At 51.2% G+C, this 25,762-nt stretch overlaps 11 protein-coding genes across 11 annotated transcripts; 4 read left to right on the forward strand and 7 right to left on the reverse strand.

Moving 5' to 3' along the window:
• Window positions 1-596: 596 nt before the first annotated feature.
• Window positions 597-2,947, reverse strand: HO133_010561 (uncharacterized protein; the record flags this gene model as incomplete). Its single annotated transcript, XM_037301413.1, has 6 exons — window positions 597-1,315; window positions 1,610-1,800; window positions 1,856-2,003; window positions 2,133-2,208; window positions 2,316-2,569; window positions 2,716-2,947. 6 exons carry the CDS (start codon window positions 2,945-2,947, stop codon window positions 597-599), a joined length of 1,620 nt encoding a protein of 539 aa, XP_037153047.1.
• Window positions 2,948-4,511: 1,564 nt separating this feature from the next.
• On the reverse strand, window positions 4,512-6,098 carry HO133_010562 (uncharacterized protein; the record flags this gene model as incomplete). The annotated part of the gene is made up of 3 exons (XM_037301414.1): window positions 4,512-5,331; window positions 5,639-5,847; window positions 5,919-6,098. The coding sequence occupies 3 exons, from the start codon at window positions 6,096-6,098 to the stop codon at window positions 4,512-4,514; spliced, it is 1,209 nt and encodes a 402-aa protein (XP_037153048.1).
• A 1,059-nt stretch (window positions 6,099-7,157) lies between these two features.
• HO133_010563 (uncharacterized protein) lies at window positions 7,158-9,393 on the forward strand (the record flags this gene model as incomplete). Its single annotated transcript, XM_037301415.1, has 3 exons — window positions 7,158-7,416; window positions 7,470-7,886; window positions 8,186-9,393. The coding sequence occupies 3 exons, from the start codon at window positions 7,158-7,160 to the stop codon at window positions 9,391-9,393; spliced, it is 1,884 nt and encodes a 627-aa protein (XP_037153049.1).
• A 384-nt stretch (window positions 9,394-9,777) lies between these two features.
• HO133_010564 (uncharacterized protein) lies at window positions 9,778-11,456 on the forward strand (the record flags this gene model as incomplete). The annotated part of the gene is made up of 2 exons (XM_037301416.1): window positions 9,778-11,206; window positions 11,263-11,456. The coding sequence occupies 2 exons, from the start codon at window positions 9,778-9,780 to the stop codon at window positions 11,454-11,456; spliced, it is 1,623 nt and encodes a 540-aa protein (XP_037153050.1).
• A 1,410-nt stretch (window positions 11,457-12,866) lies between these two features.
• Window positions 12,867-13,256, reverse strand: HO133_010565 (uncharacterized protein; the record flags this gene model as incomplete). Its single annotated transcript, XM_037301417.1, has 1 exon — window positions 12,867-13,256. The coding sequence occupies one exon, from the start codon at window positions 13,254-13,256 to the stop codon at window positions 12,867-12,869; it is 390 nt and encodes a 129-aa protein (XP_037153051.1).
• A 410-nt stretch (window positions 13,257-13,666) lies between these two features.
• Window positions 13,667-14,599, reverse strand: HO133_010566 (uncharacterized protein; the record flags this gene model as incomplete). The annotated part of the gene is made up of 1 exon (XM_037301418.1): window positions 13,667-14,599. One exon carries the CDS (start codon window positions 14,597-14,599, stop codon window positions 13,667-13,669), a length of 933 nt encoding a protein of 310 aa, XP_037153052.1.
• A 434-nt stretch (window positions 14,600-15,033) lies between these two features.
• Window positions 15,034-17,775, forward strand: HO133_010567 (uncharacterized protein; the record flags this gene model as incomplete). Its single annotated transcript, XM_037301419.1, has 5 exons — window positions 15,034-15,041; window positions 15,092-15,329; window positions 15,416-15,470; window positions 15,527-16,996; window positions 17,045-17,775. The coding sequence occupies 5 exons, from the start codon at window positions 15,034-15,036 to the stop codon at window positions 17,773-17,775; spliced, it is 2,502 nt and encodes an 833-aa protein (XP_037153053.1).
• Window positions 17,776-17,926: 151 nt separating this feature from the next.
• HO133_010568 (uncharacterized protein) lies at window positions 17,927-18,911 on the reverse strand (the record flags this gene model as incomplete). Its single annotated transcript, XM_037301420.1, has 2 exons — window positions 17,927-18,853; window positions 18,906-18,911. The coding sequence occupies 2 exons, from the start codon at window positions 18,909-18,911 to the stop codon at window positions 17,927-17,929; spliced, it is 933 nt and encodes a 310-aa protein (XP_037153054.1).
• Window positions 18,912-19,222: 311 nt separating this feature from the next.
• Window positions 19,223-20,889, reverse strand: HO133_010569 (uncharacterized protein; the record flags this gene model as incomplete). Its single annotated transcript, XM_037301421.1, has 11 exons — window positions 19,223-19,254; window positions 19,306-19,337; window positions 19,402-19,532; window positions 19,580-19,589; window positions 19,646-19,848; window positions 19,907-19,933; window positions 20,063-20,144; window positions 20,195-20,364; window positions 20,434-20,461; window positions 20,515-20,714; window positions 20,767-20,889. 11 exons carry the CDS (start codon window positions 20,887-20,889, stop codon window positions 19,223-19,225), a joined length of 1,038 nt encoding a protein of 345 aa, XP_037153055.1.
• A 420-nt stretch (window positions 20,890-21,309) lies between these two features.
• On the forward strand, window positions 21,310-24,160 carry HO133_010570 (uncharacterized protein; the record flags this gene model as incomplete). Its single annotated transcript, XM_037301422.1, has 4 exons — window positions 21,310-22,138; window positions 22,208-23,167; window positions 23,237-23,554; window positions 23,619-24,160. 4 exons carry the CDS (start codon window positions 21,310-21,312, stop codon window positions 24,158-24,160), a joined length of 2,649 nt encoding a protein of 882 aa, XP_037153056.1.
• Window positions 24,161-24,476: 316 nt separating this feature from the next.
• Window positions 24,477-25,509, reverse strand: HO133_010571 (uncharacterized protein; the record flags this gene model as incomplete). Its single annotated transcript, XM_037301423.1, has 2 exons — window positions 24,477-24,654; window positions 24,707-25,509. The coding sequence occupies 2 exons, from the start codon at window positions 25,507-25,509 to the stop codon at window positions 24,477-24,479; spliced, it is 981 nt and encodes a 326-aa protein (XP_037153057.1).
• Window positions 25,510-25,762: the final 253 nt, after the last annotated feature.

Raw genomic sequence — 25,762 nt, forward strand, 5'->3', positions numbered from 1 at the left:
GGCAACCAGTGGTATTGTTGCTGCCCAGGGAAGTCCGGTCGTGTCATGAATCCCGTTGAGAAGTGTATGAGTCTGCACTAAGCATTCATCGAGGAATGGACGCTGGGGGGTGGCGCTAAATCTTCGAGAATTCAGGGCTGCTGTTTGGCGATATTTGGGTCGGTGACAAGGCTTCATGAGAGCTGTCGGTCTTGATACTACTCGTATCACACTGTGAGGCTTCATTGTGGTGATGAAGGTCTGAAAGCGTTATATAGAGATGGATTGTTTTCCACTTTTTGATCGAAAGGATTGATGTAAGGGCCGAAGCCCGCTCCGCTCGGGCCGGAAGACCTAATGCAAGGAGCCAAAAAGGGTACACATAACAAATTGCGCGAATAACGCACTCGGAACGTGGAGAACCCAAAGGTTATATATGACGCTGCCGGCGAACGGGATCCTGATGGCAGTCTGAACCGTACTATCAAAGTAAACATGATACCTTAGCAAGATATCGCACTGAGAGAGCACCCACGTTCGCCGACAATCTTCTACTCGAAGAAGAGTAGCAGTAGCAGTCCACCATCCTCTGCTACTACTACACCTCCTCCTCCGCTTTACCGGCCAAACTTCTTCAACTCCAAGTACCTCAACGGGGGGTATGCAACGCACGTAAAAGCAATTGCTAGCCACGCGCCAATGTCGCCCCCATAACCGCCAATCTTACTCCCGACGGGGCCTTGATACCACACTTGATCCATACCGACAATCGCGCCGGCCCACCCAATAAAGAAAGAAAGCAACGCTGCAACTCCTACAGGAAGCCTCTTTTTATCCTCCCAAGCCGACCAATCAAAAGGCACCCCTCGCAGTGTGTGAAACAATATATGCTCTTCGAACACTATCGTCAACCAGGGGCAGACCCAGTAACTCATAAGGGGCAAGAAGTCTTCGAATATGTTGAACAAATGGTCGCGGCCCGCCACCGCGCAGACGAGTTCGACGACCATGAGGAAGAGACACCAGATCCAACGCGGGATGGCTTTGGGATAACGACCCAAGACCTGGCAGCTCAAGCCTGCGGCGTACGTGGCCGGTGCGTTATTTGCGATGCCGCCAAGGGCGAGGAGCACGGTGCAGAAACCGCCAAAGGCGCCGAGGCCGTCGTAGCAGGCTAGGAGGAGCGCGCCGGATGAGGTGGCGTAGGCGTTGGCCCAACCGGGTGTTGTGGCGACGCCAGTCGCTATAGCAACCCCAATAAGGTTTACAAAGATTAAAGAAGTCCACATGCCAGACCAGGTCATGAAGAAGGTGAGGCGTCGACTTGTGTTAATGGCTGATGATGATTTCGGAGTCAGCATGCCATCTTGAAGAGATAGACTGAAGTCGTAAGACAAGTCTAGGGAGTACGACGAGGGAAAAAAGCCCATTGCATGACACAGGTGGAAATTGTCAAACATATTTTAGGGCAGGACAAGGAGGCAGAAGCCCATCTCGTGACACGCAATGGAGCCGTAAGAACATTCGTTATAGTATCCTAGGAGAAAATCCCCTTTCTCCGCTCTGAAATCATTTTGCATGACACAGATTGAAGTCTCACATAGGAAAGAGCCAATCCGAGATTACGTACGATAATAGACGTAAAAGTCGGCACCGATAGTGCAGAAGCTAATGGCGACAGAGAACTGAAGTGCGAAAAAGGAGCAGCGATTGGCTGTGACTGTGCCGGGCGGACCGATAGATTGCAATGAGGTGTTGAAATTGTGGCCGGCGGAACCGATGAGGACGAGTAGGGCAAATACTTGCGGTATCCAGGCGTATCTGTTCCTCTGTGAGCTTGAGCGCTGCGCTTCTTTTTGGTTTTAATGGAGCGGACCTTTCGTATGTGTGGAGAATGGCGATGCCGAAGGCGGCAACCAAGCCAATGCAAAGAGCGCTGATAGCACAACCGACAGCAATAGTCAGGCCGGCGCCGTTAACAGCTGAAAGCATTTGTCCGGCAATGATGGACGCGATGATACCCCCTGGACACGATTCCGCAGTCAGTATTACCAAGTCGAGGGGTAATTTCGAACATGTCTAGAGAGAAAATTCCCAGCCGTGTGTCCAGACTCAATATTTAGTGCAAAACATGAAACCCGTGAAATACTTACAGCCCACTTGAAGTATTACGTTGAGAATGCAGGCGAGTTTGGACGGCCAGTATCCCATAAAGTATCGACCGAGTATCTATCAAGTCAGCAAGGATCACACCGAGTTGGCAAAGTGTGTGCCCAATTGATAAATCAAGGCCAGGTATAGTCTAAGCCGGCAGTATGCACGCACGCGCAACATACCATTGTTCGATTTCCGCTTTGAGGACCGAATGTACCCGTATATGCTGCTCCGCAAGCGGAGAGAGCATTGGCGAAGAGGACCAAGCAGACACAATCAACCCATCCGAGGTTAAAGACCAGTGGGCCGAGAAAACCAACAGCGAGGTTGTTCACCACGACGTTGATGCTGAACCACAAAGTGAACATCTGAAGATATCCCATTGCCGCCCCATCGTGCTTCTCTTCCGGAAGCACTCTCGTGATGCCGCGGGCCTCTAGATTATGGTTTCGAGGTCAGTATTGCCTGACTAGGGAGACATACTGAGTTTTGCAACATGTCCAGAGAGTAGTGCTCCCACAGCATTCCGTAAGCCTCAAGATCTGGCCCCAAAGAGTGAAGATGGACTCCAAAGATACGTACCTAGACCAGCAAAGCTTTCGACTTTGGCGTTCCATCTCGCGAGCCTACCTCTGAGGAGGACGGGAGTGGGAGCGATATCAGGATGAGAAGAGATTTGAGAGTTTTCGAGGGTATTATCGGCTGAGTCGCTGCCGGAGAGGATGATATTGACTGAAGAATCTTTGAATTCGCCTCGTTTCTCGAGGTCATTTTCGGGTATCTGGTGAGCGGCAGGGTGCCTGAGAGGATTCATGCTGAAGGAAGGAAATGGAGAGTATCTCTCACAACTCAAAAGGAGTCAATTCGAGTGTTAAACTGGGGAGGATGGAAAGAAAACAAAAGAGTTTAATGACTGATGTTAAAAAAGACAAGGTAAGGCAGACACTGGACAGGGATAGTGCGAATGAGAGAGGATATTTAGAGCACGCAGAGCAATTGTACTCGCGGATTATGCATCCAACGGCCATCGATATCATACCAGTCACTTAAGGAAGGTTGAAAGCTAAAGGCTGATGCAGCATGAGCAGGTGCTCGTACTAGTAAGAGTACTAGCCGTCTGCACGTTGAAATCTAATCATGCCAGCCATCTCGCGGCACGTGGGGTAGAATGGAGAATAGAAATGGGATGATTAGTCTTGTCCTGTATGTTCCCCAACACGTTATCGCGTAATAATGAATGGTCCATGTAGCAAAGGAGCACCGATGCCTTGAGAAAAAGCGGTGGTTAGAAGTCGCAGGACAGCTCAAGCTACAGAGATTCTTTAAATCCTTCGACGGAGGGTTGGTGACAAAAGTCGTTGCACACCGATCCCCGCTAAGCCCTACCAAAGTGTGCAACGACTTTTGTCACCAACCCCTCGGACGCCGCTAAGGCTTTAGTGTATGCTTCTAATCAGTAAATAAGACGACGGACGCTCAATTGAAAAAGTAAGACACGGTTCTTTTTTTCATTCAATTACCGCACAGAATTCCCAAGTTTTCCAGCCGCTCCTCGGGAAAAACAATGCGAATATCTTACGTCGAGCGGGGAAGAAAAAGGTAACGATATTTATGTAGAAGCCAAGTGGGTGAATGAAAGGACCAAGGGTCGAACAATCCATGGTGTAGGCTTGCCAAGTGGATTCTGAAAGTCCCACATCAAAAGACCGAAAGAGGCCTAAACTGAAAGTCGTTGTTTTACTCTATAAGACTATAGTTTCTCCGGTTGCGACAACTAATTAAGTATTTTTAACATTTTCTATATACGCTAATAGCCTCGGCGTTTTTCGGATAGACTCTCTCCTAAACGCTCCCCCGTGTTCCCTCGGCGCTCCCTTGCTGAGCCCGACTGCTCCCTTTCCCGATGATCCTAAGTTTGGGGTATATATATAGGCAGCTGCTACGCGTATAGCCCCTATCTACTAGGCGTACAGCCCTCCCTTTATATTAGACACACGTAGTCTTAAGAGCTTTAAAGCTAATAATCTTACTATCTATAGAACGATTATGAGTAAATAAAATCCTCCCTCTTTTCGGGGAACCCCTTCTATATACACTTACTTCTTCGCTTTTACGATGCGCTGAAATTTAAATAGACTAGCCCTACTGGGGGCTAACTGCTAAATCCCGAAGATATAATTTAGGCGTGAAGGGTATATATGCTTATTGATCAGGGGCTGTACGCGTAGCAGCTGCGTATATATATGTGGCTCGCTGAAATCGTTCAGCACGTGGCAGAATAGTCCATTCTCCTATTTGCGAAAGCGGTCCGCCGCATTGCACTGGGTAAAGTCGTCCGATTTAGAGTGGAGCTCGGCATCTCTGTGGACGGGATCTGCTCATTTGAAGCCAAGGTTCGGGTCTGCCCCCTCCCCATCCTTGAACAGGTCGATGTAATCCGTTAAGCCATCTACGAGCTTCCGAAAATTCAATCGTGTACTCCACCTCACATTTCTTGTGAAGGCTGATTCGTTATAATCGGCTCCGTGATCGGAGATGTCGCTGAAGCTCGACTTGTAACCGACAGGTCGATGATGTTGGAATAGTTGCGGTTGAACGGTCAAGCATGTTTGGACTGGCCTTCCCTCCGATCCATGGCACACAGATCGAAACATCATGTCAGTCGGTCCCGTCATTTTGTTCACGCTGAGCTCATACAGTAAGCGCCGAGCACCTGGCAGAGAAATCCCGTAACCCATAGTGCACGTGTTCATCCATGCTCTAGAGACTACGCGAGTGTGAGCAGGGTAAGTCTGAATAAGTTCGGAGTCTCCAAACTGCATCATGACATGCTGCGATTCTGGAACCGTTTCGTCGTCATAGATGACAGCTCGCCCCAGCGGCACATTTCGGTCACTTGCGCGAGGAAACCGGGTGCCGCAGTGGCCTAACCAGAAAAGATCCCAGCGGTCAATGTCTCCGTATGGAGATGTGGAAGGTTCGCTGGTGACATCTTTCCTGATGTCGAAGTCCTGCGGCCTTTGGTCTTCCTTGGGCTGAGGGTGGGTCGGGTCTAGAAACCGGTCTGATGTGCCTGACAATGGCTGGACCAGTAGTCTCGAAGCTTTTGCAAAGTCTCTCATTTGATGTTTGATACGAATGTCCCAATCGGCGTCGTCTTCTAGAATGAGGGCAGATGTGATATTTTGTTCGATCAACCTGATTCAATTCAGTTACTAATTTTGACAGTTCAGTCGGTTATCTGAGGCTATAGGCCTAAGGTAACAGACCACAGGCGCGAACTCTCAGCCAGGTAGCCTCACGTATCAGAAGCCAGTCTGACACCATCAGGACTTTGGTGTTGGTGATGTGACCGGCATATACTTGAGAGTTCAGGGCCGGTAGGGTCGGCTGCGCGAAGACACACTGTATGCATGGCCACTCATAATATGGCCAACTACATGGCCTGAGACGGCGCGCTTGCAGTCTGGATGAAATGAAAGGGGAGCAGAGAGCGAACACTCACATTCTAGCGATGTTCATATGAGCTCGCCAATTTCCTAAACCCCCTGAGTCGAGTTTCACTTCTTTGCCACCTGGCGGAAGAGATATCTTGTCCACCCCAGTTACGCCATCTACATAGTCGATTCGCAAGTCTGTGAGGGCAGCGGCTAGCGACATCGAGTCTCGATGGTCGGTTCGAGATGGAAGATTGATGACGAAGATCTTCTGAAACTGTATAGACGTCAGAGGTATACGGGATGGCGCGAGCCAGCAACTGCGGAATACATATTGGTCGTACTGACCCCAAGAGTCTGATTGAATACATGTTGAAGTGAATCCCCACCAGACGAGAAAGGACCAATTGCCGATCGGTGGAAGGGCGACGGAGAGGTTGGGCTGAATCTCCAGAAGAGGAGGATGGCCCCAAGCAAAGCGACAGAGATAGTCAGGAAGAGCCGTATGTTAAGGTAGTGTACAGACATTTGCGGTATAATTGACAATGTGAATGCTGGAAATCACAGTCCACCTTTTGACGGACGCGGCGAGGTACAGTAAGAGAGAAAAATTGTTCAAGCTATGGCCTCATTAATTGCGGGGCAAGGAAAGTCTCCAAAGATTAATCCGCGCGCTCTCAGAAAACACTTCTACTGTCCTTCACGAGGTTTAGGGCTGCTACTAGCGCTGTATACTCTAGGTCGCTTTTCATTCGTGCGATTATTGACCATTTTGTACGTCAATCCCAAAAATATATCTTTTAGATAAGGGGGCGTACAGAGGTACACCAGAAAGCAAAGCTGGAGGAACTCCAGGAATAACACATATGCAGTCCCAATTCCATAGGCCGTCTCTAGCGCACCTCGAGTATTACTTGCTCCGCAAAAGTGGGTCCACGATCATCGTTCAACAGCCTGTTCTGAGTAGGCGGCTCAGCTCATGCAATGCAGAGCTGCTCCTATCTAAGAATCCTTCAGTGCGGTGCAGGGTTGAAAGGGTGTGAGGTATTTGTCGTCACGCAATAGGTATTCTCTTCATCGGCCACTTTAATGCAACAATGAAATACAACACCCATGGCAGTATCCTGTCTCCGCTTTGGTAGTTGCGGGTCAGACTACATCAATTTGACAAATGGCAAAGTTCAAGGAGGCTCGGGCACAGGCGCGGCGTACGACTAATGAACCTGAATGGCGGCGGCAGCGATCCCTCATAGTCTGATAGGCCTCCTTGCTTCCTCTCTGGCAGAAACCAGAAACTGTTGCTGAAACCAGTGTGCATATTGATAGTGCCTCTCCCTCCGCTGCGGTTGCCGTGTTTGCACTGTTACCTGACCGGCTGCGCACCCTGAATGCGACGGGGCGCCAACGATGAACGCAACACTGCCATGGCATTCGAACGGCGCTCAGCCATTTTGCATATACCGTACCCCGCTTCCTCGTGCTCACTAACTTCTTGGACACTCAGGTTGTATTCGTCCCTACCTTGTGCAAATCGCAGCGCTGTCTCGCTAGCATTTGCGGATCGCTCTTTATACCTAGATGACCGCCATGTGGTTGGCATCTCTGTGTGCCATTGTCCTCAGCTTTGCACGCGTCAATGTCGGGGACAACTCCTACAACAACTCCTACAATCTGTTCATTCTCCCCACTGCACCCGGGCCAAGCAACAATTATGTTGCAGACTTATCCTGGACACTTGGATCTACTCAGAAGATCCAATGGTCCACAACCGTCAACTCATATTATATTGCCTTGTTCCAGCAAGGCTTTCACCCGGCTTCTGGGCTACCGCTTCAGACGATTTACAGTACGTGAGTTGGAGAACATCCCAACGCTCGCGTTTGCTAATGTTGCGTCCAGGCGTCGAAAGCGGTGGGACTGGGCAGCAATCTTTCGACTGGCAGGTCCAGATTTACAATTCGAACCTAAGCCTCTCGCCTGTCTACTTCCTATGGCTCAACCCGGGTCCACAAGGGTTCAGCTCTCACTATTTCAACATCACCAACCAGGCTCAAAGCTCGTCAAGCTCAAGTTCGTCGACCGCCTTTACATCATCGACTTCCTTGACAACCAGCATGATCGCAAGTTCATCTTCGAGTACGCCTCCCCAAAGGAGCTCAGATACTGCCTTTGCGTCTCCTTCCAATGCCAGCTCTAGCACAGAGACCGTCAAAGTTGGCCTCGGCGTGGGAGTGGGAATCGGTATCCCTTTGGTTCTCATCGCAGGAATATGGATCGGCCTAAAGTCGGTCAAGCAAAGACAATCTTCTTCACGCGGTATGAGTTCTGGTGTGCCACTATCCCAGTTTCCCGACATGGAAAATCCTCCCAATTCATACCCTCCTCCGAATGAATCAAATTACTACGCAGATCAAATCCACGAAGCTCCTGGAAGAAGTCATCAGTGTCATGAACTGCCCGGGGAAACAGCACTAATCGAGCTCGGCTCAAGACAATTTTGACCCTCGTGTGTAGCTTTTGCGAATCCAGACAGATTGAGGCGCTGTGTGACAACGTCTATCAGTGTGGTGTATCGTGCAAGTGAAGAGGAGGGCTCGCCAGAAGCACAGGCTAAGTGTTTGGTCCTCATGCCAAGTTCGAAAATCTTCAGTCAAAGTACTTCATCGAGGCAGCCGGCCAAGAATACAATCCATCTTCGATCGAGTCACCCCTAATGAAGCGTCTCCTAATCAAACGCATCCTCACCCCCCACCCCGCCGGCGGTATCTCAGTCAATTTCGCAACCCTCTTAGCCAGCAAGAGTATCCATGTAATCGGCTCCATGACACGCGGCACGCACTTCTACACCAACTCGATCGACCGCATCGCCACCCACGCATCTCGCATCGCCGACTCTAGCACCACCTCACCCCCTCGTCGTCCCCTCCACCTCGCTTTCTTCGTAGGCAGCGACCTCTTTCCGCACCTCATGCTCAGCAAGCTCGTCCCGCGCCTTATCGCCCGAGGCCACACCCCTTTTATCTTTCTCTCTGCGGATAAAGTGAACAACAAAGCGGCGTCTCCCGACTTACGCGAACTCGGATTCTTTGAAAGGCAGCTCCTGCAAGACCAGATCATTCCATTTCTCGGATCCGCACCCTCGGACGGAGCTGCATGCCTAACTGTGGATCAGATCAGAGCGCAATACGGAATATTGGTACAACGAGTGAAGAGCGTAAACGGTCCACTCTTTCTAGACGTTCTCAGGAAACACCACATCGACGCAGGTTTCTCCCTGTGCTGCCACCAACGCTTCGGCAAGGATATCATCAATCACTTTGCCGCTCCTCGCGCGCTGCTGAATCTCCATCCAGGCACGTATCGAGGTGTAATGACCGCTATCCGCGCGATGACCAACAAGGAACCCAGCTTCGGCTACAGCCTTCACCATGTAAGCTCTTCATACAACTCAGGCCCGGTCCTCGACATACGCACCGCTCCAATCGACTACGCGAAATCCATGTTGCATTACATGAACGATGTGTACCCGATTGGGGTGGAGATGGTGTTGGATGCTGTTGGTAATCTCGCAAGGGGCAAGAATATGCCTGCCATCGAGCAAGATGAAGCCAAGAGTCGATACTACACCTTTCCAACGGAGGAGAAGCTTGAGCTGGTACGCGAGAGAGGTGTGAGGCTTGTTGATGCGGGGGCGATGGAGGAGGTGCTTGTGGGGAGTTTTGCGGGAAGTGAGGGGAGAGATGCGCTGAGGGTTGTGGTGAGGGAGGCTGTGAGGAAGTGGTATGGGGATGAGAGTGCGAGTCTTTCAGGGTTGCGTAGATAGCGGAGACATCTTCTATAGGGGACAGTAACAGTTAGTGACCTCTCTACAAACATAGTCATCTAAGAGGAAACTCCGATGTAATTCAGAGGATACTGGCTGATGTTCTGTCTTTGGGAGGAACTAAGGTACCTTGGGGGCACCACTAAGGTACCTTAGAGTTGACGGAAAAACGGGCCGGGGCCGCTCCCGCAGCGAGATGACATGCTGACCAGTCCAATAACAGAAGAAGATTTAAAGGCCAACATCATCTTCCATGACGTTTCCCCTTTTCGAAACAGAACTGACGCGTTTAGATCATATGGTCCCTTTGCCTGAGCAATATGTGATACATTCCGCATCGATGACTGCAAAAGCTACAGTCTGACAAAGGATATTCGCTTCACCATGGGCCTGCTGAACTCTGCAGGAGTCGTGCCTCTACTCATTGTCGCTTTGTACTTCAGCACGTGGCTCTTCCGTCTTGCTGGAAGAGCAGCTGGGTGGTATCTGATACGAAGAACGAAGGCACGCAGGAGAACCACCCTAGCCAAGGCCAAGAGTGAAGAGGAGGACCACCATGAGAAAGAGCGCGTCTCGGTAAAATCGGAAGACCCAGACTGGGTGGAAGTCGAGAGTCAGCCTGGTGGATCAGCCACAAATGGTGGACAGGCACCAGAAGACTGGGATGGAATTGTCGGCTTCCTCCACCCATTCTGCAATGCTGGAGGCGGAGGTGAACGGGTCCTCTGGGCAGCCATTAAAGCTACGCAGAAACGCTGGCCGAACGCCGTCTGCGTCGTCTATACTGGGGATCATGACGCAACGAAATCTACCATCCTTAACAGAGTAGAGAACCGCTTCAACATTCGCCTTCATCCTCCTACGGTCGTCTTTCTCTACCTGCAGACTCGCTCATGGGTTCTCAGCAGCACCTGGCCTCATTTCACCCTCCTCGGTCAAAGCCTCGGCTCTCTCATTATGGGCTATGATGCGTTCTCTCTCGTCGTTCCTGACATCTTCATTGACACAATGGGCTACTCCTTCACACTCGCATTGAGCAAGTTTTTCTTCCCAAACATACCAACAGGAGCCTACGTACACTATCCAACGATTTCTACAGACATGCTCAGCTCTCTCAACGCCGAGATAGGAAAAGGAGTCAACGCGGGCACAGGGAAGGGCATCAGAGGCTTTGGCAAGCGCAAGTATTGGCAGGCTTACGCCCATCTCTACAGCAGATCCGGCAGTGACGTGGACATTGTTATGACTAATTCTTCATGGACGCAAGCCCACATTAAATCGTTATGGGGACCATATCGTACAAAGCGCCGAAAGGTCCATGCAGTCGAAGTTCTCTTCCCCCCTGTCGCCGTAGAAGAGCTAGAAGAAGCCATTGAACTTGAAGGGCCCAAAGCCGTTTCGAGGCAGAAATCACTGCTTTATGTCGCCCAGTTCCGACCCGAAAAGAATCACGACCTCATCCTCCGTTCGTTCTCAAAGATGCTCCATTCACCCACAAAGCCAGGGATGAACGGCGCAAAGCTGGTCCTCATTGGTTCCGTGCGAGACAGTGACGATGCCAAGAGGGTCTACCAGCTTCGCTTGCTCGCACACGAGCTGAAGATTGAGGACGACACCCAGTTCGTCTGTGACGCATCATGGCCCGAAGTCCTCGACTGGCTACGGAAAAGCTGGGTGGGAGTCAACGGAATGTGGAACGAACATTTCGGTATCGGTGTCGTGGAGTATCAAGCAGCGGGACTGATCTGCGTGGTCAATGACAGTGGAGGGCCTAAGGCCGACATCGTCGTTGACTTTGACGGGGGAGCTACCGGTAAATCAAGTCGTCTATCATCTGGATGAGCCCGTCTTTGCTAACCTTTGCGGCAGGCTACCACGCAAGTACAGAGTCCGAGTACGCACATTGCTTCGCGGAAGCGCTTTCGATGTCGGAAGAAGCGACGTCGGCCATGCGAAAGCGGGCTCGAGCCTCGAGCAAGCGCTTCACAGAGGAGGTGTTTGCGGCGAAGTGGGTGGAGCAGTTGGGGAAACTCACGGAAATACAGCGCTTGGCATCCAGATAGATTATAGATACCCCACAGACGTTCGGTTCGGTTCGGCTCAGCACAGTACCCCCGAAGCTTCATCCGCTCACGTCGTGACCCCTTCGATGTCCGGCACGGCCTCTTCCCATTTCCCCCCATTGATGCCATGTCTCCAGACCATATACCCCACCACCCCGGCCGAACTTCCCATCCCCAACCCCCCCACCGCCATCCTCCACGACAGACCCCTCGCCCCCGCCCTCCCCGCCAGCAGCCCCAACCCGCCCAGCGCCGTGCCCACCAGCCCCCAATCGTCGACCTCCACCTGCCCCCTATTCTCCAACAACCTCCACGCCCGATCCCTCCACTCGATGTCCTCCCGCCCCCACATCCGGACCGGCAACGTCACGGCCAGCGCCCCCACTCCCCAGGCGCCGCCGGTGCCGGCCGCGCGGAGCAACGTGGGCAGGAGGGGCGTCGGCGCCGCGAGGGATGTCTTTGGGAAGATGAAGGGGAGGGCGTGAGAGCGCGCCGCTGCCACGACGGGGCCGACGATGGCGCCGGTTTGGAAACCGCGGTAGAGGACGTGCGTGGTCAGGATGGCGGTGGAGTGGGGTTGGTCGTCGGCGTAGGGGGTGTGGGGCCAGAATTGCGACATTTTTGCTGGGTTTGGTTACGAGTAGGTGGGATCCGGGAGGGGGGTTGAAGGCAGTAGTAGGATCTTGTATTTGTGATTTCGAGGGATTGGAATTCTTTTTGGTGGCCAGGCGAAGAGGGTGATACCGTACTTTATGTCATTGCGAGCGGCGGCCTGGTTAAATACTTCGGTTCAAACACGGGCTGTTTTGGGTGAAGCGTAGCGGAGTCGGGGAAATGAAATGAAATGGAGGCATCGGAGGTGCCCCGCTCCGGACTTTTGCTCAGTCCGCGCTACGGAGCTGCCAGCAAGCGGCACAGTCACAGAGCGACGTGCTTTTCCCCGATCGTGGAAAATTGGCCGACTGCGCGTTTGGAAGGCTGGCTTGGTTGGATTGAGAACAAATGCCTGAGAGTGCGGGATATTTTTCCGCTGATTATTTGTGCTCCAAGGCGAACGATCAGAGGTAAAGCGTTAGGTAAGCTAGCTTCGATGTTGCTTGTCTGCTTATACAATCACACAATCACCGTGGGATGAATGGGAGTATCTTCGTCATCCGACAGGCTGTCACGGTTTCAACCACCTTACTTGTGTTATGGCCTAATTAGGCTTAGCGTGCCAAGGCCTTTCGGCCTTTCTACCCTGCTGTGAAACCCATAGTATTCTCTTCACACTACAATAAAGAGTTATCACACACACCATTGAGTCCCTGACACAGGCAAAGGATAGATTTGTGCCTGTATAAAGCGCTCGTCTGCTTTGATCCCCAATAGTTCTTACCCAACCCTCGTGGTCCTGAATCATTCTTATCACTATTCCGCGGGCATTCGGGCATCATGTCGACCCACATCCAAGACTCGCACGCATTTCATGGCATCAGCCTTCATGTTAACATCACTGTCGCTCCTGAGAACGTCGACAAGTTCCTCGCCGCCTTTAAGATCTGCTTCGATGCTGTGACTGCGGAGCCAGAATGTACCTTCTTCGAGGTCTTCCATGATGCGGACAATCCCGGGCACTTTCGGTTTGTGGAAAATTGGAGTAAGAATGAGGAGTGGTTCAGGAAGGTAAAGTTCCGCAGCCAAAAGTTCGATTGCTCTGAGATTGCCCAGTGCGTGCTGTAGAAAGAATCCAAGAGATCGGTCTGCTAACAGACCTGCGTGCTGAATAGGAACAATTGACAAAGGCGTATTATAAACCATACGTGGAAGCGACAGAGCCTTTGTGGATCAAACCCAGGGAGTTGAAATTCTTCAACAGGATGCCTGCTGGGTGGATGAAGGCCAAGCCGGAGAATATGAAAGCAGGATGGATGTAGCATTGTATAAGGACTGGAATATGCAAGGAGAAAAGCCCAACAAGAACCAACTTAAAATCGAGTAGTCCGTTCGTGATGGACGCGGTTGGTTGAGTGATTTTCGACTGCATGTGAAGGGGCAAGTCCAAACATGGATACATTTGACCTGGAATCGTACCTAACATTATGATTCAGATCAGGGTTTTGAAACTCAAAAGACTTTTCAAAACGTTGATGTCTTCAAGCAGTATCTTGAACAAATTGGTCTTCGACCTGATCATGCCCGATATCATGATCCATATCACGATTTGAAAGTCAAGATCCATTCCATTTGCTGGTCTCTTCAAGCAGCATCTTGAACCTATCCAGGTATTTCGCCCAATCTTTCGGATTTGCTGAGGCCCATTCCCGTGTTTTTGGAGCACATGAAAGATCGCCGACCATGTGTTTCGCATTTGTCGTGCCATTGAGTATAATAACATTGTCTAAGGCCAGAACCAAACTGTACATAGCCTCATAGGGAGTCAGTCCTACTTTATCGGCCACAAGCCCAACTTCTGGGCCATGAACAATCTTTGGATTGGCTGACAACGTCCAGAAAGATTGATAGACAACGGACTGTTCGGCACAGAAAGCACGGACACTGGCATCAAAGCGTGTGCTAGAGTAGAAACGATTTTGAACTATGGCCGGTTTGAACTCGGCTGCATCGTAGAGCTGCTCGAGTATACCCTGCGAGACATTGGATATTCCCAGGTAGCGGATTTTGTGGGGAACGTAAGTTTCGGCTGCCCGCCAGGCTTCGAGGGTTTGCGCCATTGTGGGCAACGGACTGTGCAGCACCAAACAGTCGAGATATGTAGACTCTGAACTCGACTCTTCCGCTAAGGGGCGCATATTCCTAAGTGATGACCTAATAGAAGCGTGGACTTGTTCTGATATGCTTGCAGTGGGATCGTATGGCATTCTATTGGGATCCTGCCCATTGACCGAGGTGAATTTGGTCTGAATGAAGAGATCATCTCGTGAGATCCTGTCTTCGCTCAATGCTCGACGTATGCCTTGGCCGACAAGATCCTCTCTGTAATGCTTCGGTTGGGCTGCGGTGTCAATGCCTCTAAAACCAGAGCATAATGCCAGATAGACTAGGTCCGCTGTCTTTTCCTTCTTCCACGCAGTGCCATAGAGAAAAGCGGGGACTACTTGTTTACCATGTAGCAACAAGTTATCGAGCAATGCTGAAGGCATGATGCCAATGAGAGATCGAATCACGGGGCTGGTACTGTCGGGTTTGACGAGCAAGTACGACAACAGGCTCTGAATCAGGGAATTTCTGATGTGATCGAGCAGGACACAATGGTAATAAAGGGACCACCTTTTACCAGAGAATTGCCCTCTTCATCACAATTATACCATGTACTCTTCCCATTCATGTACGCACTCGTAGAGGTCCTACCCTTCACTCTAGCTAAACACGGCTGTAGAGTCCATATTTCGAGATTTGTGTTGCGACTGCATCCATTGCAACACCCGTCTTTTCCAGGAGAGCGTTCAATGCTTTCTTCCACGCGGCGGAGCCGCGGCGACAAACCCGAGCCCGAGCCACCCCACCAGCTGCCAACCCACTTTCTTCAACTTCCTGCACAGATTACCCTCAACCTCGTCTCTCTGCAAGCTTCAAAATGGCTTCGTAGGTAGTTGCTTCGCCAAACTTGAGCTCCTGCTAATAGATGCGCACAGTAATATTGTCTTCCTCCCGTTTCGAAGAACACACCCAGTCTCGCTGTCTGCCTCAATACGGCAGTATATCTCGACCAAGTATGATCAGCACCCGGATATGTTCGTACGAGATATGGATGCTATAGACAAACTGCGAGTGGACGCCGTCAACTCACTCGAGGCACATACCAGCGGCATCAGAAAGCTGACAGCTTATGCGGCGCAACTGGTCTGGATGGGGGGAAAGTTTCCTATTGATGTGAGTAGGCTCCAAAAGATAAGAGCCTATGCAGAAATTGAAGGACATTAGGCGAAGAATTGAATCTCTAATACGAGGCTGCTTAGATTGGCGCCGACTTTTCATGGTATCCTGCCCTGGGTTTCAATACTCAAAGACCGAGTACGTTAACCGTTCCACACCCGGATACAAGACATGTGGCTAACTATTTTCTACAGTATCGCAAAATAACCTCCGATTCGAGCTTGTAAACGTCTTATTTAACCTTGCGTCTCTCTATTCCCAGCTCGCCGTGTCCCTAAACCGAAGTACAAGCGACGGGCTCAAGTCAGCATGCAATTACTTTTGTCAAGCCGCAGGGGTGATATCCCACATAAAGACCGTCATCATACCAGACATGCGATCCTCGCCTCCAGAAGACATGGATACCATGACACTGGAGAGTATCCAGCAGCTACTTCTTGCCCAGGCCCAGGAATGCTTCTGGTCCAAAGCCGTAAAGGACGGATTGAAGGACGGTCTAATTGCGAAACTGGCAGCAAAAGTGTCCGACTTCTACGACCAAGCCGCGGAGTACGGGACGAAGTCAGACATCATCAGCACCGAATGGATACATCACATGACGGCGAAGCAGCATCACTTTGCAGCTGCGGCACAATACAGGGCGTCACGAGACTGCTTAGACAAGCAGAATTATGGGGAAGAAGTTGCGCGCCTCAGGGACAGTTTGACCTGCGCCAATGAAGCACTGAAAGAGTCGAGGTGGATTAACAGAATCGTACTCGGAGATCTCAATGGCCTGAAGTCTCGAGTATCGGAAGACCTAAAGAGAGCGGAGAAGGACAACGATGTAATCTACTTGATGCCTGTACCTCCGAAATCAGAACTGAAGACACTTGATCGCGCAGGCATGGCCACTGCAAGGGTGCCACAAGAAGTCTCTGACCCGTCGTCGACTCTCGGCGAAGGCGGTATATACGGTCAACCATTGTTTGCCAAATTAGTACCATACGCCGTCCACATTGCCGCAAGTATTTATGAGGAGCGCAAGAACCGACTTGTCAATGTCTCAATCATTGATGAGTTGGAAGGCTTGACCAACCAGCTTAAAGACCTATTGCAATCTCTGAACCTTCCAGGATCACTTCAAGCACTCGAAAAGCCCTTGGGACTACCACCATCACTGACTACACATGCAGAAGAGATCCGTCAGCAGGATGGCCTTCACCGTCTTCGGCGATCGATGCACGAGACCAGCAAGCTCAAAGCAAATGATACAACCATCTATCAAGAAGGTGTTGATCTTCTGCGATCTGAGGCAGTTGAGGATGACCGTGCGAAGCTCAAGCACGGAACAGACCGGTGGAGCCGTCAACCTTCACAACAAGCTGCCGACAAGTTGTATGCACAGGTTTCTGAGATCGATGGATATCTTAAGTCTGCTGCGAGCAGCGACGAGCTCGTCACAACTAAGCTTAAAGAGTGCGAAAAGGTCCTGAATGTGCTTTCCGGCAGCGATCGGGATATCGAGGAGTATGTGCCCAGTAGTAGGCGGGCAGTGATGCCGCCCAACGTTCAACACGCCGCCGGAGACTTGAGGAACATGTTGAACGAGGTCAGCCGGCTTGAGAGTAGGCGAAAAAGACAAATCGAGAAAATGCGCGACAAAGCCAAGCAGGACGATATAAGTAAGCATTCACCAGAAGTAAGCATGGCATATTGGCTAACGAATGCAGACCAAGTGATTCTAGCAGAGACAGCTCGTCTTGAGCGGGAGTTTCCGATGCAAAAGATTGAGCCTGCTCAATTCGAAAATTTGTTCGAGGAGCGTCTAGAGAGGTATGAGGGAGATCAAAAGTCGATTGCTAAAGAGAAAGAAGAGCAAGATCAGATTTTATCCCAGCTCAGGCAGAGCAATACAGCATTTGCGAACGCGAGAAAAGGCGACACTTCGACCAGGGAGCGGGAGCAAGCGTTACAGAGACTCGAGAATGCGTACGTCAAGTACAAGGAGATCATTTCCAACTTAAACACTGGTCGGAAATTCTACAACGATCTCGCAAAGATCGTAAACAGATTTCGAGACGAGTGCAAGAACTTCGCATACCAGAGACGAATCGAAGCAGGACAGCTCGAATCAGAGCTGTCCAATGCAATGTCCGCCCTCAACCTTTCCCAAGCGACTTCTCTTCAAGAACAGAAGCAACGTGAATCGCTGCGGTCACATTATAGCGCCAAAGGGCTTTCGTCAGAGCCATTGACAGCTCCTACACCCACCAGAGCTGCCGTGCAGCCTCCGACTGCTCCTGCACCAGGAATGTGGAATCCGGAAATGGGAATCAAGTTTGGGGGTGTTACTACACCGCAACAGCCACCGGCGAACGGTACTGTGCATAATCCTGCGTATCCGAATACTAGAGCGAAAGGTGGACAGTGGGACGCAAATCAAGGGTTGCGGTTTGGGTGATGGGCTGTCACCATGTATATATACATACTTCGAAAGGAAGAATCGGCGAATCTTGGAAAAGCACGTTCATGTGGTGATTCTAGGCATCTCAATCGACCTGTCTAATGTGTTGACTTTGTCCCTGAGCATCCCTGCCTCTCCAAACTTCTATTCATAAAGCCACCTTCGTAGCCACGCCGAGCAACCATTTGGCATCACTCCAAACTCCTGCTTGCTCAGGAGCGGAGCCCATAATATTCGTACCCTCACCACCAGTCTCCGCTTCGTCATCCTTCCTTTTCTTCCTCCGCAGTCGCCTTTGCAACTCGACCGGATCCAGCTCCCCCCTCACAATGCCTTCTCCGCCATCATCTTCTTCCCCCGCAGCTCCGGCAGCCTCATCCGCATCCCCTTCCTCCTCCCCTTCACCTCTGAACTCCATCCACCCCACGGCCCAGTCAACCCACCCGCCAACCCTCCCCATAACAACCCTCTTCATCTCCCCCTCGTCGACTTCCTCCCCCTCCTCTTCTCCCTCCTCCGCATTCACAAAATCCGGCCCAACCTCTTCTTCTTCTTCTTCCTCCTCCTCCTCCTCCTCTCCTCTCACCCCGTTTCCTCCCCCAACGCTACCCCTCCTCGACTGAACCCTCGACTGCGCCCTCGACAGCCCTCGCAACTTCGCATTCGATCCCCTCGCCGACTGTACCCGCGACGGACTCCATTCGGGAGAGTGCGCATCATACTCATCATCCCCGACCTCGCCACCCGTCAAGCTCGTGCTCGAACTCCTCGCCGCGAGCCACGCCTGTCCCTTCTCTTCGAGGCGCGTGAGCGTGAGGGCCGACGCCGTGCGCGTGACCCAGTCGTCCGGCGTGTCGTCGGGGTTGCGGACGGTGCGGGTTTTTTTCCGGGCGGGGGCGGGGACGGCGGTCGGGGTGGAGCGGGTGGGGCGGAGGCGGGTTTGGGAGGAGGGGCGGGAGAGGAGGGAGGGGGTTGTTGGGATGGAGGCGGAGGGGTAGAGGTAGGATGGAGAGGCGTGGGGGGAGGTGGGGAGGGTTGTGAGGGGGCCGAGGGTTGGGTGCGAGCGATTGGGTCGCTGGGGAGGAGGGTTAGTGGGTTTCACGGGTTTTGAGGATGAAGTGACTTACATCCATGGTGGTTTGTGTGTGGGAGGGCACCGTTCAAATGTTGAAGGAGGAATGTCGGGAACGACTGGTGGAGTTGATTTTCGGCGCTAGTCAGACGCTTAGGGTTTTGATGTTTACTTCTAACTACATTTTCTGCGAGGAATTCTAGAATGTTATTCAAATGATCGACCTTTCGTCGTTTACATGATTCCCGTCGCAGTCCTATACTATCTTGCCTTTGTTCATCACGAATCCCTCGAGTATCGAAATAGCGGCCCACAATCTTGGATCGACAAAGTCAGCATGTCCTTTCTATACAAGATTTGGGTCATAGGTGCCTACCGATTTTCTGCTTCAGGAAAGACCAAGCCTAGAAAGATAATCAGTCCAAGTAATCATTTCATGGAGCAGCAGCACATACTTCTGGGACTGTAAAAAACTTCATCGGCCACTCTGGTGATTCGCCAAGTCAGCATTCCCTTTTGACATTACCAACGGAGTCAAAAGGATGACTTACTCCTCCGGATGTCGAGGTAAGCAATGCATAAACTTCCAACCTGGCTTTGCACCTCCCCTCTCCGCCAGAGCGTTCGTGATTTGGAAGCCTTCAAAAGCCTTGATCTTCTTCTTCGCCTCTGCTTCTTGACCCTGAAAGGCGTTAGTCCATAGTCACTCGAAATATGGGTTTGATTTACCATTGACACCCTAGGTAGATTTCGAAGTCAGCGTTGGTTTTTCAAACCACCATTTTTCACACTCACCACGTATCGGTCACCAGGATATCAGCGTCCTTTACAGCTTCTTCAGGTAGATTTGTCTCGGTGAGCTTTCCCTGTAACCGTGCATCTTTTCCAGACTCTTGTATTATCTCCTTCATTCTCTGTGGGATCTCATAACCCTTGGGAGTGGCGACAGATAAGTCGACTCCGAGTTTGAGCGCTGCTATAGCGAGGTCGAATAATACCTGTGTCCAGTCAAATTTCCCAAGTCTCCTGTTCGTACGTGGGCGAATTGTGACTGACGTTATTGGCATCACCCACCCATGCTATCTATCAAAAATATAGGGTCAGTATTTTCTCTTTTGAGAATAAGCTCGAGTCTCGAAAGGTTAGGAAAGTGAAGAGTTGCGATCAAACTTTGGTACTGAATAGCAAAAAAATTACTACTAACATGCATACCTTCAGGCCTTCCAGTCCAAGACCGGGTGTCGTTGATCTTTGCGGTGTTCGACTCGAAGAGAACGCCTCCTTAATTGTTAAACTAAGCAAAGCTCAAAATACGACTCTCAAGAAGATAGGGTCTACCCCTACAAGTCTGCGACAGTCTGCATAGGGTGAAAATCGTCCGATAGAGCGTTGATAATAGGGACTGAAGAAGTCTTTGAAACTTGTACGATATCGGAATGGGGTCCGCATCTCATTACCCAAGCAGCGACCATGGAACTTATGACGGTACTCGTATCGTGCAATGACTCATTTACCTGCATTACAGTCAGATCTGGTCGACCATGGGTCTGCAGTTGGTGTTTTCGATAGGTGTGAGACGGTACCCCTAATTGTATATCATCTTTCCCGAGACTTCGTGATAACAAGTCAGATCATATCTCTGACAGATGCCAACAGATACTTACAACATGGGATGACCTCCTAACGTAGCCACGGCGGCTTCAGTGCTTACACGAGTTCTTGTACTTCTTTTGTTGAAGGTCATAGCGACGGTCTTGCCCGTCAATGCTCCAAACAACGATGCCGGAACGGACCCAGATTTGACCGCTCTTTTATGGCTCTCGGCATTGCGTACCAGGCTCGTGAGTTCAGCGGAAGTAAGATCCTGGGACAGCATTAGCGTCTGTCTTTCTCAATGTTGGTGCGAAGATCATTACAGCGATGGAGAGTAGATGGCGAGGGGCAAACGGAGAAGTGGGAGGAGAAGCTGGTGACGAGTATGCCCTTTGTTGTAACTTCTCAAGAGAACTTCGAAGATATCGGGGCCGCAACGGGGCCATTATGGAGAGCTGCCCACTAGCTTTGCAAAGCCTGATGGCGGATATAGAAAGGCAGAGGAAGCTTGACAATTGGCAAACACTTCAACTGTAAAGTGTTTATTCTCATACAGCTGCAAGATAAAAGTGATGGCAAATTGAGTGCACTTGGGGGAAGATATTGGAGATATTAGAATAATGTGAGAAGCTTCGGAGGGTCGAAAAACAAATGTCAGTGCCAAGACTTCTTATTTACGAGAATCTAAATCTGGGGAAGTTCGTCATCAAGCTGCGGAGCCGCCCGCGATATGTAAAGTACCTTAGCAACCTGAGGGGCTCTAAGCGCCAACAATCTGTATTCCTCACCACTGTCACCTAACAAACCCTTTTCTGAGCTCCCATTCACCTGCCATCAGCCCGGACTGATGACCGTTCAGAGTCATAATGTCTGACCATCCTGCCTCACCCCTCCTTGGCGAAGCAGGCGCCGAACAATCAAGATCCGACAGACCTCCATCCCAGAAGTCGAAAGCCTCGACGAAATCAAAACATTCAAACCAGTCAAATCTCTCAGAGGAGTCGACTCCTCTTCTCCCACAAGACGCGAATAATCGCAATTACGGTGATGCACCAACGCATGACGAATCCCCCTCAGCTGCTGCCTCATCGTTAAGATCATTACAAAATGGGGGACCGAGTAAAGAGAAGTCTTCTCGAAGATGGCCAACAATCATTGCATTGACAATACTGGGTCTTGTGATTATCGTTATACTTTGTCTGGGTTTTGCCGCTCCAGAGGTAGTAGAAGAGTATGCGAGAGAAGCCATGGTCTTTGAGCCTACAGATCTATCAATAGACTCCTTCACATCAACGGGCGTAAGAGCAAGGATACGGGGTGACTTTACACTTGATGGGTCAAGAGTTCAAAAGAAACCTGTGAGGGACCTAGGCCGTGCCGGGACATGGATCGCAAGAGCTGTGGAAAGTAAGCGTTCGAACGTCAAGGTGTTTTTACCGGAGTATGGGAATCTTTTACTTGGAACTGCGGATGTGCCCCCGATCGTAATAGATATCAGGGATGGCCATACTACGCATCTCGATTTTCTGAGCGACCTTAAAGCTGGAGACCTGGATGGTATACGGCGAATGGCCAATGATTGGTTAGAAGGAAGGATTGGGGATTTGAGCATCAGAGGTGTTGCAGACGTTCCGTTAAAGTCCGGCATATTTGGTTTGGGTACACAGAGTCTTGCAGAGACAATCATGTTCAAGAGTAGGTACTCAGATGAGCTTATCCCTTAGCCCGACAATGCTAGGTCAGGAGCTAACCGTTAAGTAATAGAGCACCAACTCCCTACCATACCCAAATACAACATAACGAAGCTGAATATTCAGGAACTCAAGCTACCGAACGGTGAAAGAGGCATGGCAGTAGATGTTTCGCTCGCGTTGAAGAATGAGTATCCGGTCAAATTAGCGGTACCTTCACTTGGCTTTGATATCTTGGTCCAAGGCTGTTCTCCGGACGGACCTTACCTAAGGCTTGCAGATGCAAGGACCGAGGAGATCCAGCTGCAGCCCAAGAAAAATGTTGAGGTCCAAGTTGGCGGGTTTATCCAGAAGTTACCTGAAACACTCCTCGCCACGTGCCCACAGACTCAAAAATCACCGTTAGACGCTCTTCTCGGCGAGTACATCCGCGGGGATGAGACAACTATCTATGTTCGAGGTTCAAGCTCTGCATCAGGCAATACACCTGACTGGGTGAACGCGCTTATCCAGAGTATTACGGTTCCCGTTCCCTTCCCGGGGAAGAGCTTTGATAGTCTCATTCGCAATTTTTCCTTAGCGGACGTCCACTTTACTCTGCCGGATCCGTTCGCTACACCTAATACACCCGAAGCTTCGCCCAGGATATCTGCAACTGTCAAAGCCCTCGTTGGTCTGCCGGCAGAAATGAACTTCCCAATCGACGTTGGCCGTGTCCGTGCAGATGCCGACGTGTATTATCATGAAAAGAAGCTCGGCCGTCTCGACCTGAAGAAATGGCAGAAAGCGAACACGACACGAATTGAGGCACACGACGATATCGAAGCAGGTTTAGCCGTCCAGTCCACAGTCAAGAACGCTCCTTTGAAGATAACCGATGATGATGTCTTCACAGACGTTGTGGAAGATTTAATTTTCGGTGGCAAGCCGGTGGTGCTGGGTGTCAAGGCTGAAGTGGATGTAGAAACAGAGACAGCGCTTGGGAAATTTGTTGTGCGAGAGATTCCGGCTGAGGGAAAGGTTTTTGTCAAGCGTTAGTTTCCTACTTTTCATGCATGTATGATAGCATTACGGCGTTGGAAGCTGATGGTTTGTAATCTAGCAATATCCGGTGGAGACCTGAAAGGCTTCTCACCTCAAGTTGGCTCCTTACGCATTCTGGAAACCACGAGGTCAACGCTCTCGTTGGAAGCTAAAATCAACATAACGAATCCTACCGAATATTCCGCGATCGTACCGTATGTGAATATCAAAATGCTAAGCAATGGCACAGAAATCGGCCATGCAACCGCTCGACATGTCTCCGTCGTACCTGGGCCGAATCACAACATTCTCGTCGAAGCTCTTTGGGATCCTTTGACTCCAAGTGGACAGAAGGGACTAGCTCAAGGAAAAGAGCTCCTCTCACAGTATATATCTGGTCAGCAGCCCCAACTCGACCTATGTTTTGCCCCCACCCTTCATCCCATAACTAAATCGAGCAGGCTTCAATACATCCCTCACTCTCGCCACCCACGCCGGCACGATCCCTCACCAACCCAACCTCGGCAAGGCCCTCTCCTCCCTCTCCATCGACATCCCAACCCCCAAGCTCACACCGCCCAAAAACCCAAACCGAGACCCAGACGATGAAGGTGACAACGACCGGGACCCCAACGCCCCAAAGTTCATCGACGACGCTACGTTCCATCTCATCACCTCCACCGCAACCTTCACCCTGCTCTCGCCCCTTCCTCGTTCCACCATCACGATCACGTATCTGAACGCCACGGCTTACTACAACCACACGGAAGCCGTGGGCGCCATCCTGTACGAATTGCCCTTCGAGGTGCCGCCCGGTGCGAGCACGAGCCCGAGGTTGCCCGTCGACTGGGACCTGGGGAGTGTGGGGTACGAAGCCGTCAAGCAGGCGCTTGGGGGCAGGTTGAAGCTGGATGCGAGGGCGGACGTGGGGGTTGGGGTTGGCATGTGGCAGCAACGGGTCTGGTTTATGGGGAGGGGTGTTGGGGCTGGGGTGAGATTGTGATTGTTTTGGAAGCTCGGACTGCAGCGAAGGGAAAGGTCATGACACGATTATTGTCTGGGGTCGAGTGGTTGGGCGGTAGGCGTCGCGCGTTGGTGAGGTATGTGAGTACGTCGAAACGGGTGCAAATGGTCTACGAATTTTATGCAAATGCGCTTGCATCTCCTCTGGACGTGGTTCATCGGAAATGTCACATATACACAGCGGGAAATAGTGTATACACAAACATCTGGTTATATGCAGTATGTACCATGGGATGTTTTACGAGAACGCCGACGCTGGATCGAGATATAAAGCATCAAACATAGATTACAGGCCACTATCCTGGCGGCAGAGAGCTCGCATCTACAACATCACCAGCCTCCTTCTCAAGTTCCTCTGCGCCGCCGTCCAATGGTGATCGAGGCAAAGCCATCAGGCCAGTCCGTGCAGACTCCAAGATGCCAAAGGGCGAGATGAGCTTCATGAAGGCATCTATTCGAGGAGGTTTCGCAGAGCTGCACCCGATGTCAGCGGTAACCGGCAGGCAAAGACGTGGGGGAAACTCACATCTCAACAATACAATTATTGGTGCTTATATCCAATACCTTTCCGCCAAATTGATGCGTCAAATGCGTGATGGCATCCAAATGCTCATACTTGTGTCTCAACGCCTGACTGGCCGCCAGTCGATTGGGATGATAATCGGCGTCGGGTCCTCCGCGCTGCTGCCCCGGTGTCTCCGCATCCGTCGACTGCGCCATTTCCTCGAGCTTCGAAGCGTCCGCTGCGGACATCTCCCTGTGATGAGCCATGAGGTCTTCGAAATACTCCGGGCCCAGGATCGAGATCTTCGCGAGCAGCAGTTCCCGCTGGACGAGGGGCGCGGCCGTGTAGTCCAGCACCGCCCACACGGGGACCAAATCCTCCAGTTGCCGACGAGCCTGCTCTACCACCCCATCCTGGCCGGACAGCACGATTGTCATGCGGGACAGATCTTCCACTTCCGTGTTGCAGACGACCAAGCTGTCAATGTTGAACCCCCGTGCCGCCAGAATACCAGAGACGCGAGACAGGACGCCCGGCTCATTTTGCACGAGGCAATTGAGTATGTGCCGTTTTGGCGCGAGCGCCGAGGGCAGGGGCGTTTCGTAGAGAATCGAGGATACAGCAGCCGGGGCGGACCATGAAGGGAGCGAGTCTTGGGTCGGGAGCGGGTTGATGCGGCGGTGGAGAGCTTTGTAGGCTAAAGCAGAGGTCGAGGAAGAGCTGTGTTGCGTTCTCCGGGGGAAAAGATGCTTCGAGGTTTGACAGCTGGGTTTAGCGAGTGTGATACGCGAAGGAATGGAGGTGAGGGTGCGGCGGGCGGCCATTGCGGCCTGATGTTCGAGTATATGCACCAGATTGAGGTGCTTTCAGTTCGGCCTAAATGCTCTGCTCACCGTCCTAGACAGTGGTATAATAATACAGGTGCAATTTTGAAGTTCACCTTAGAGCGTCGGAATCTTCGAACTGGGGTACAGCGCGCTAAGCCTTACAAGGCGAGTGCGGCCAACCTAATCATCACGAAGCTTGCAATCACGACATACCATCGATATCGAGACAGCAAACGAATAAGGTATGGTA

The sequence above is a fragment of the Letharia lupina genome (genome assembly GCF_014066315.1).
Source record: "Letharia lupina isolate WasteWater1 chromosome Unknown contig_9, whole genome shotgun sequence".
Classification (NCBI taxonomy): domain Eukaryota; kingdom Fungi; phylum Ascomycota; class Lecanoromycetes; order Lecanorales; family Parmeliaceae; genus Letharia; species Letharia lupina.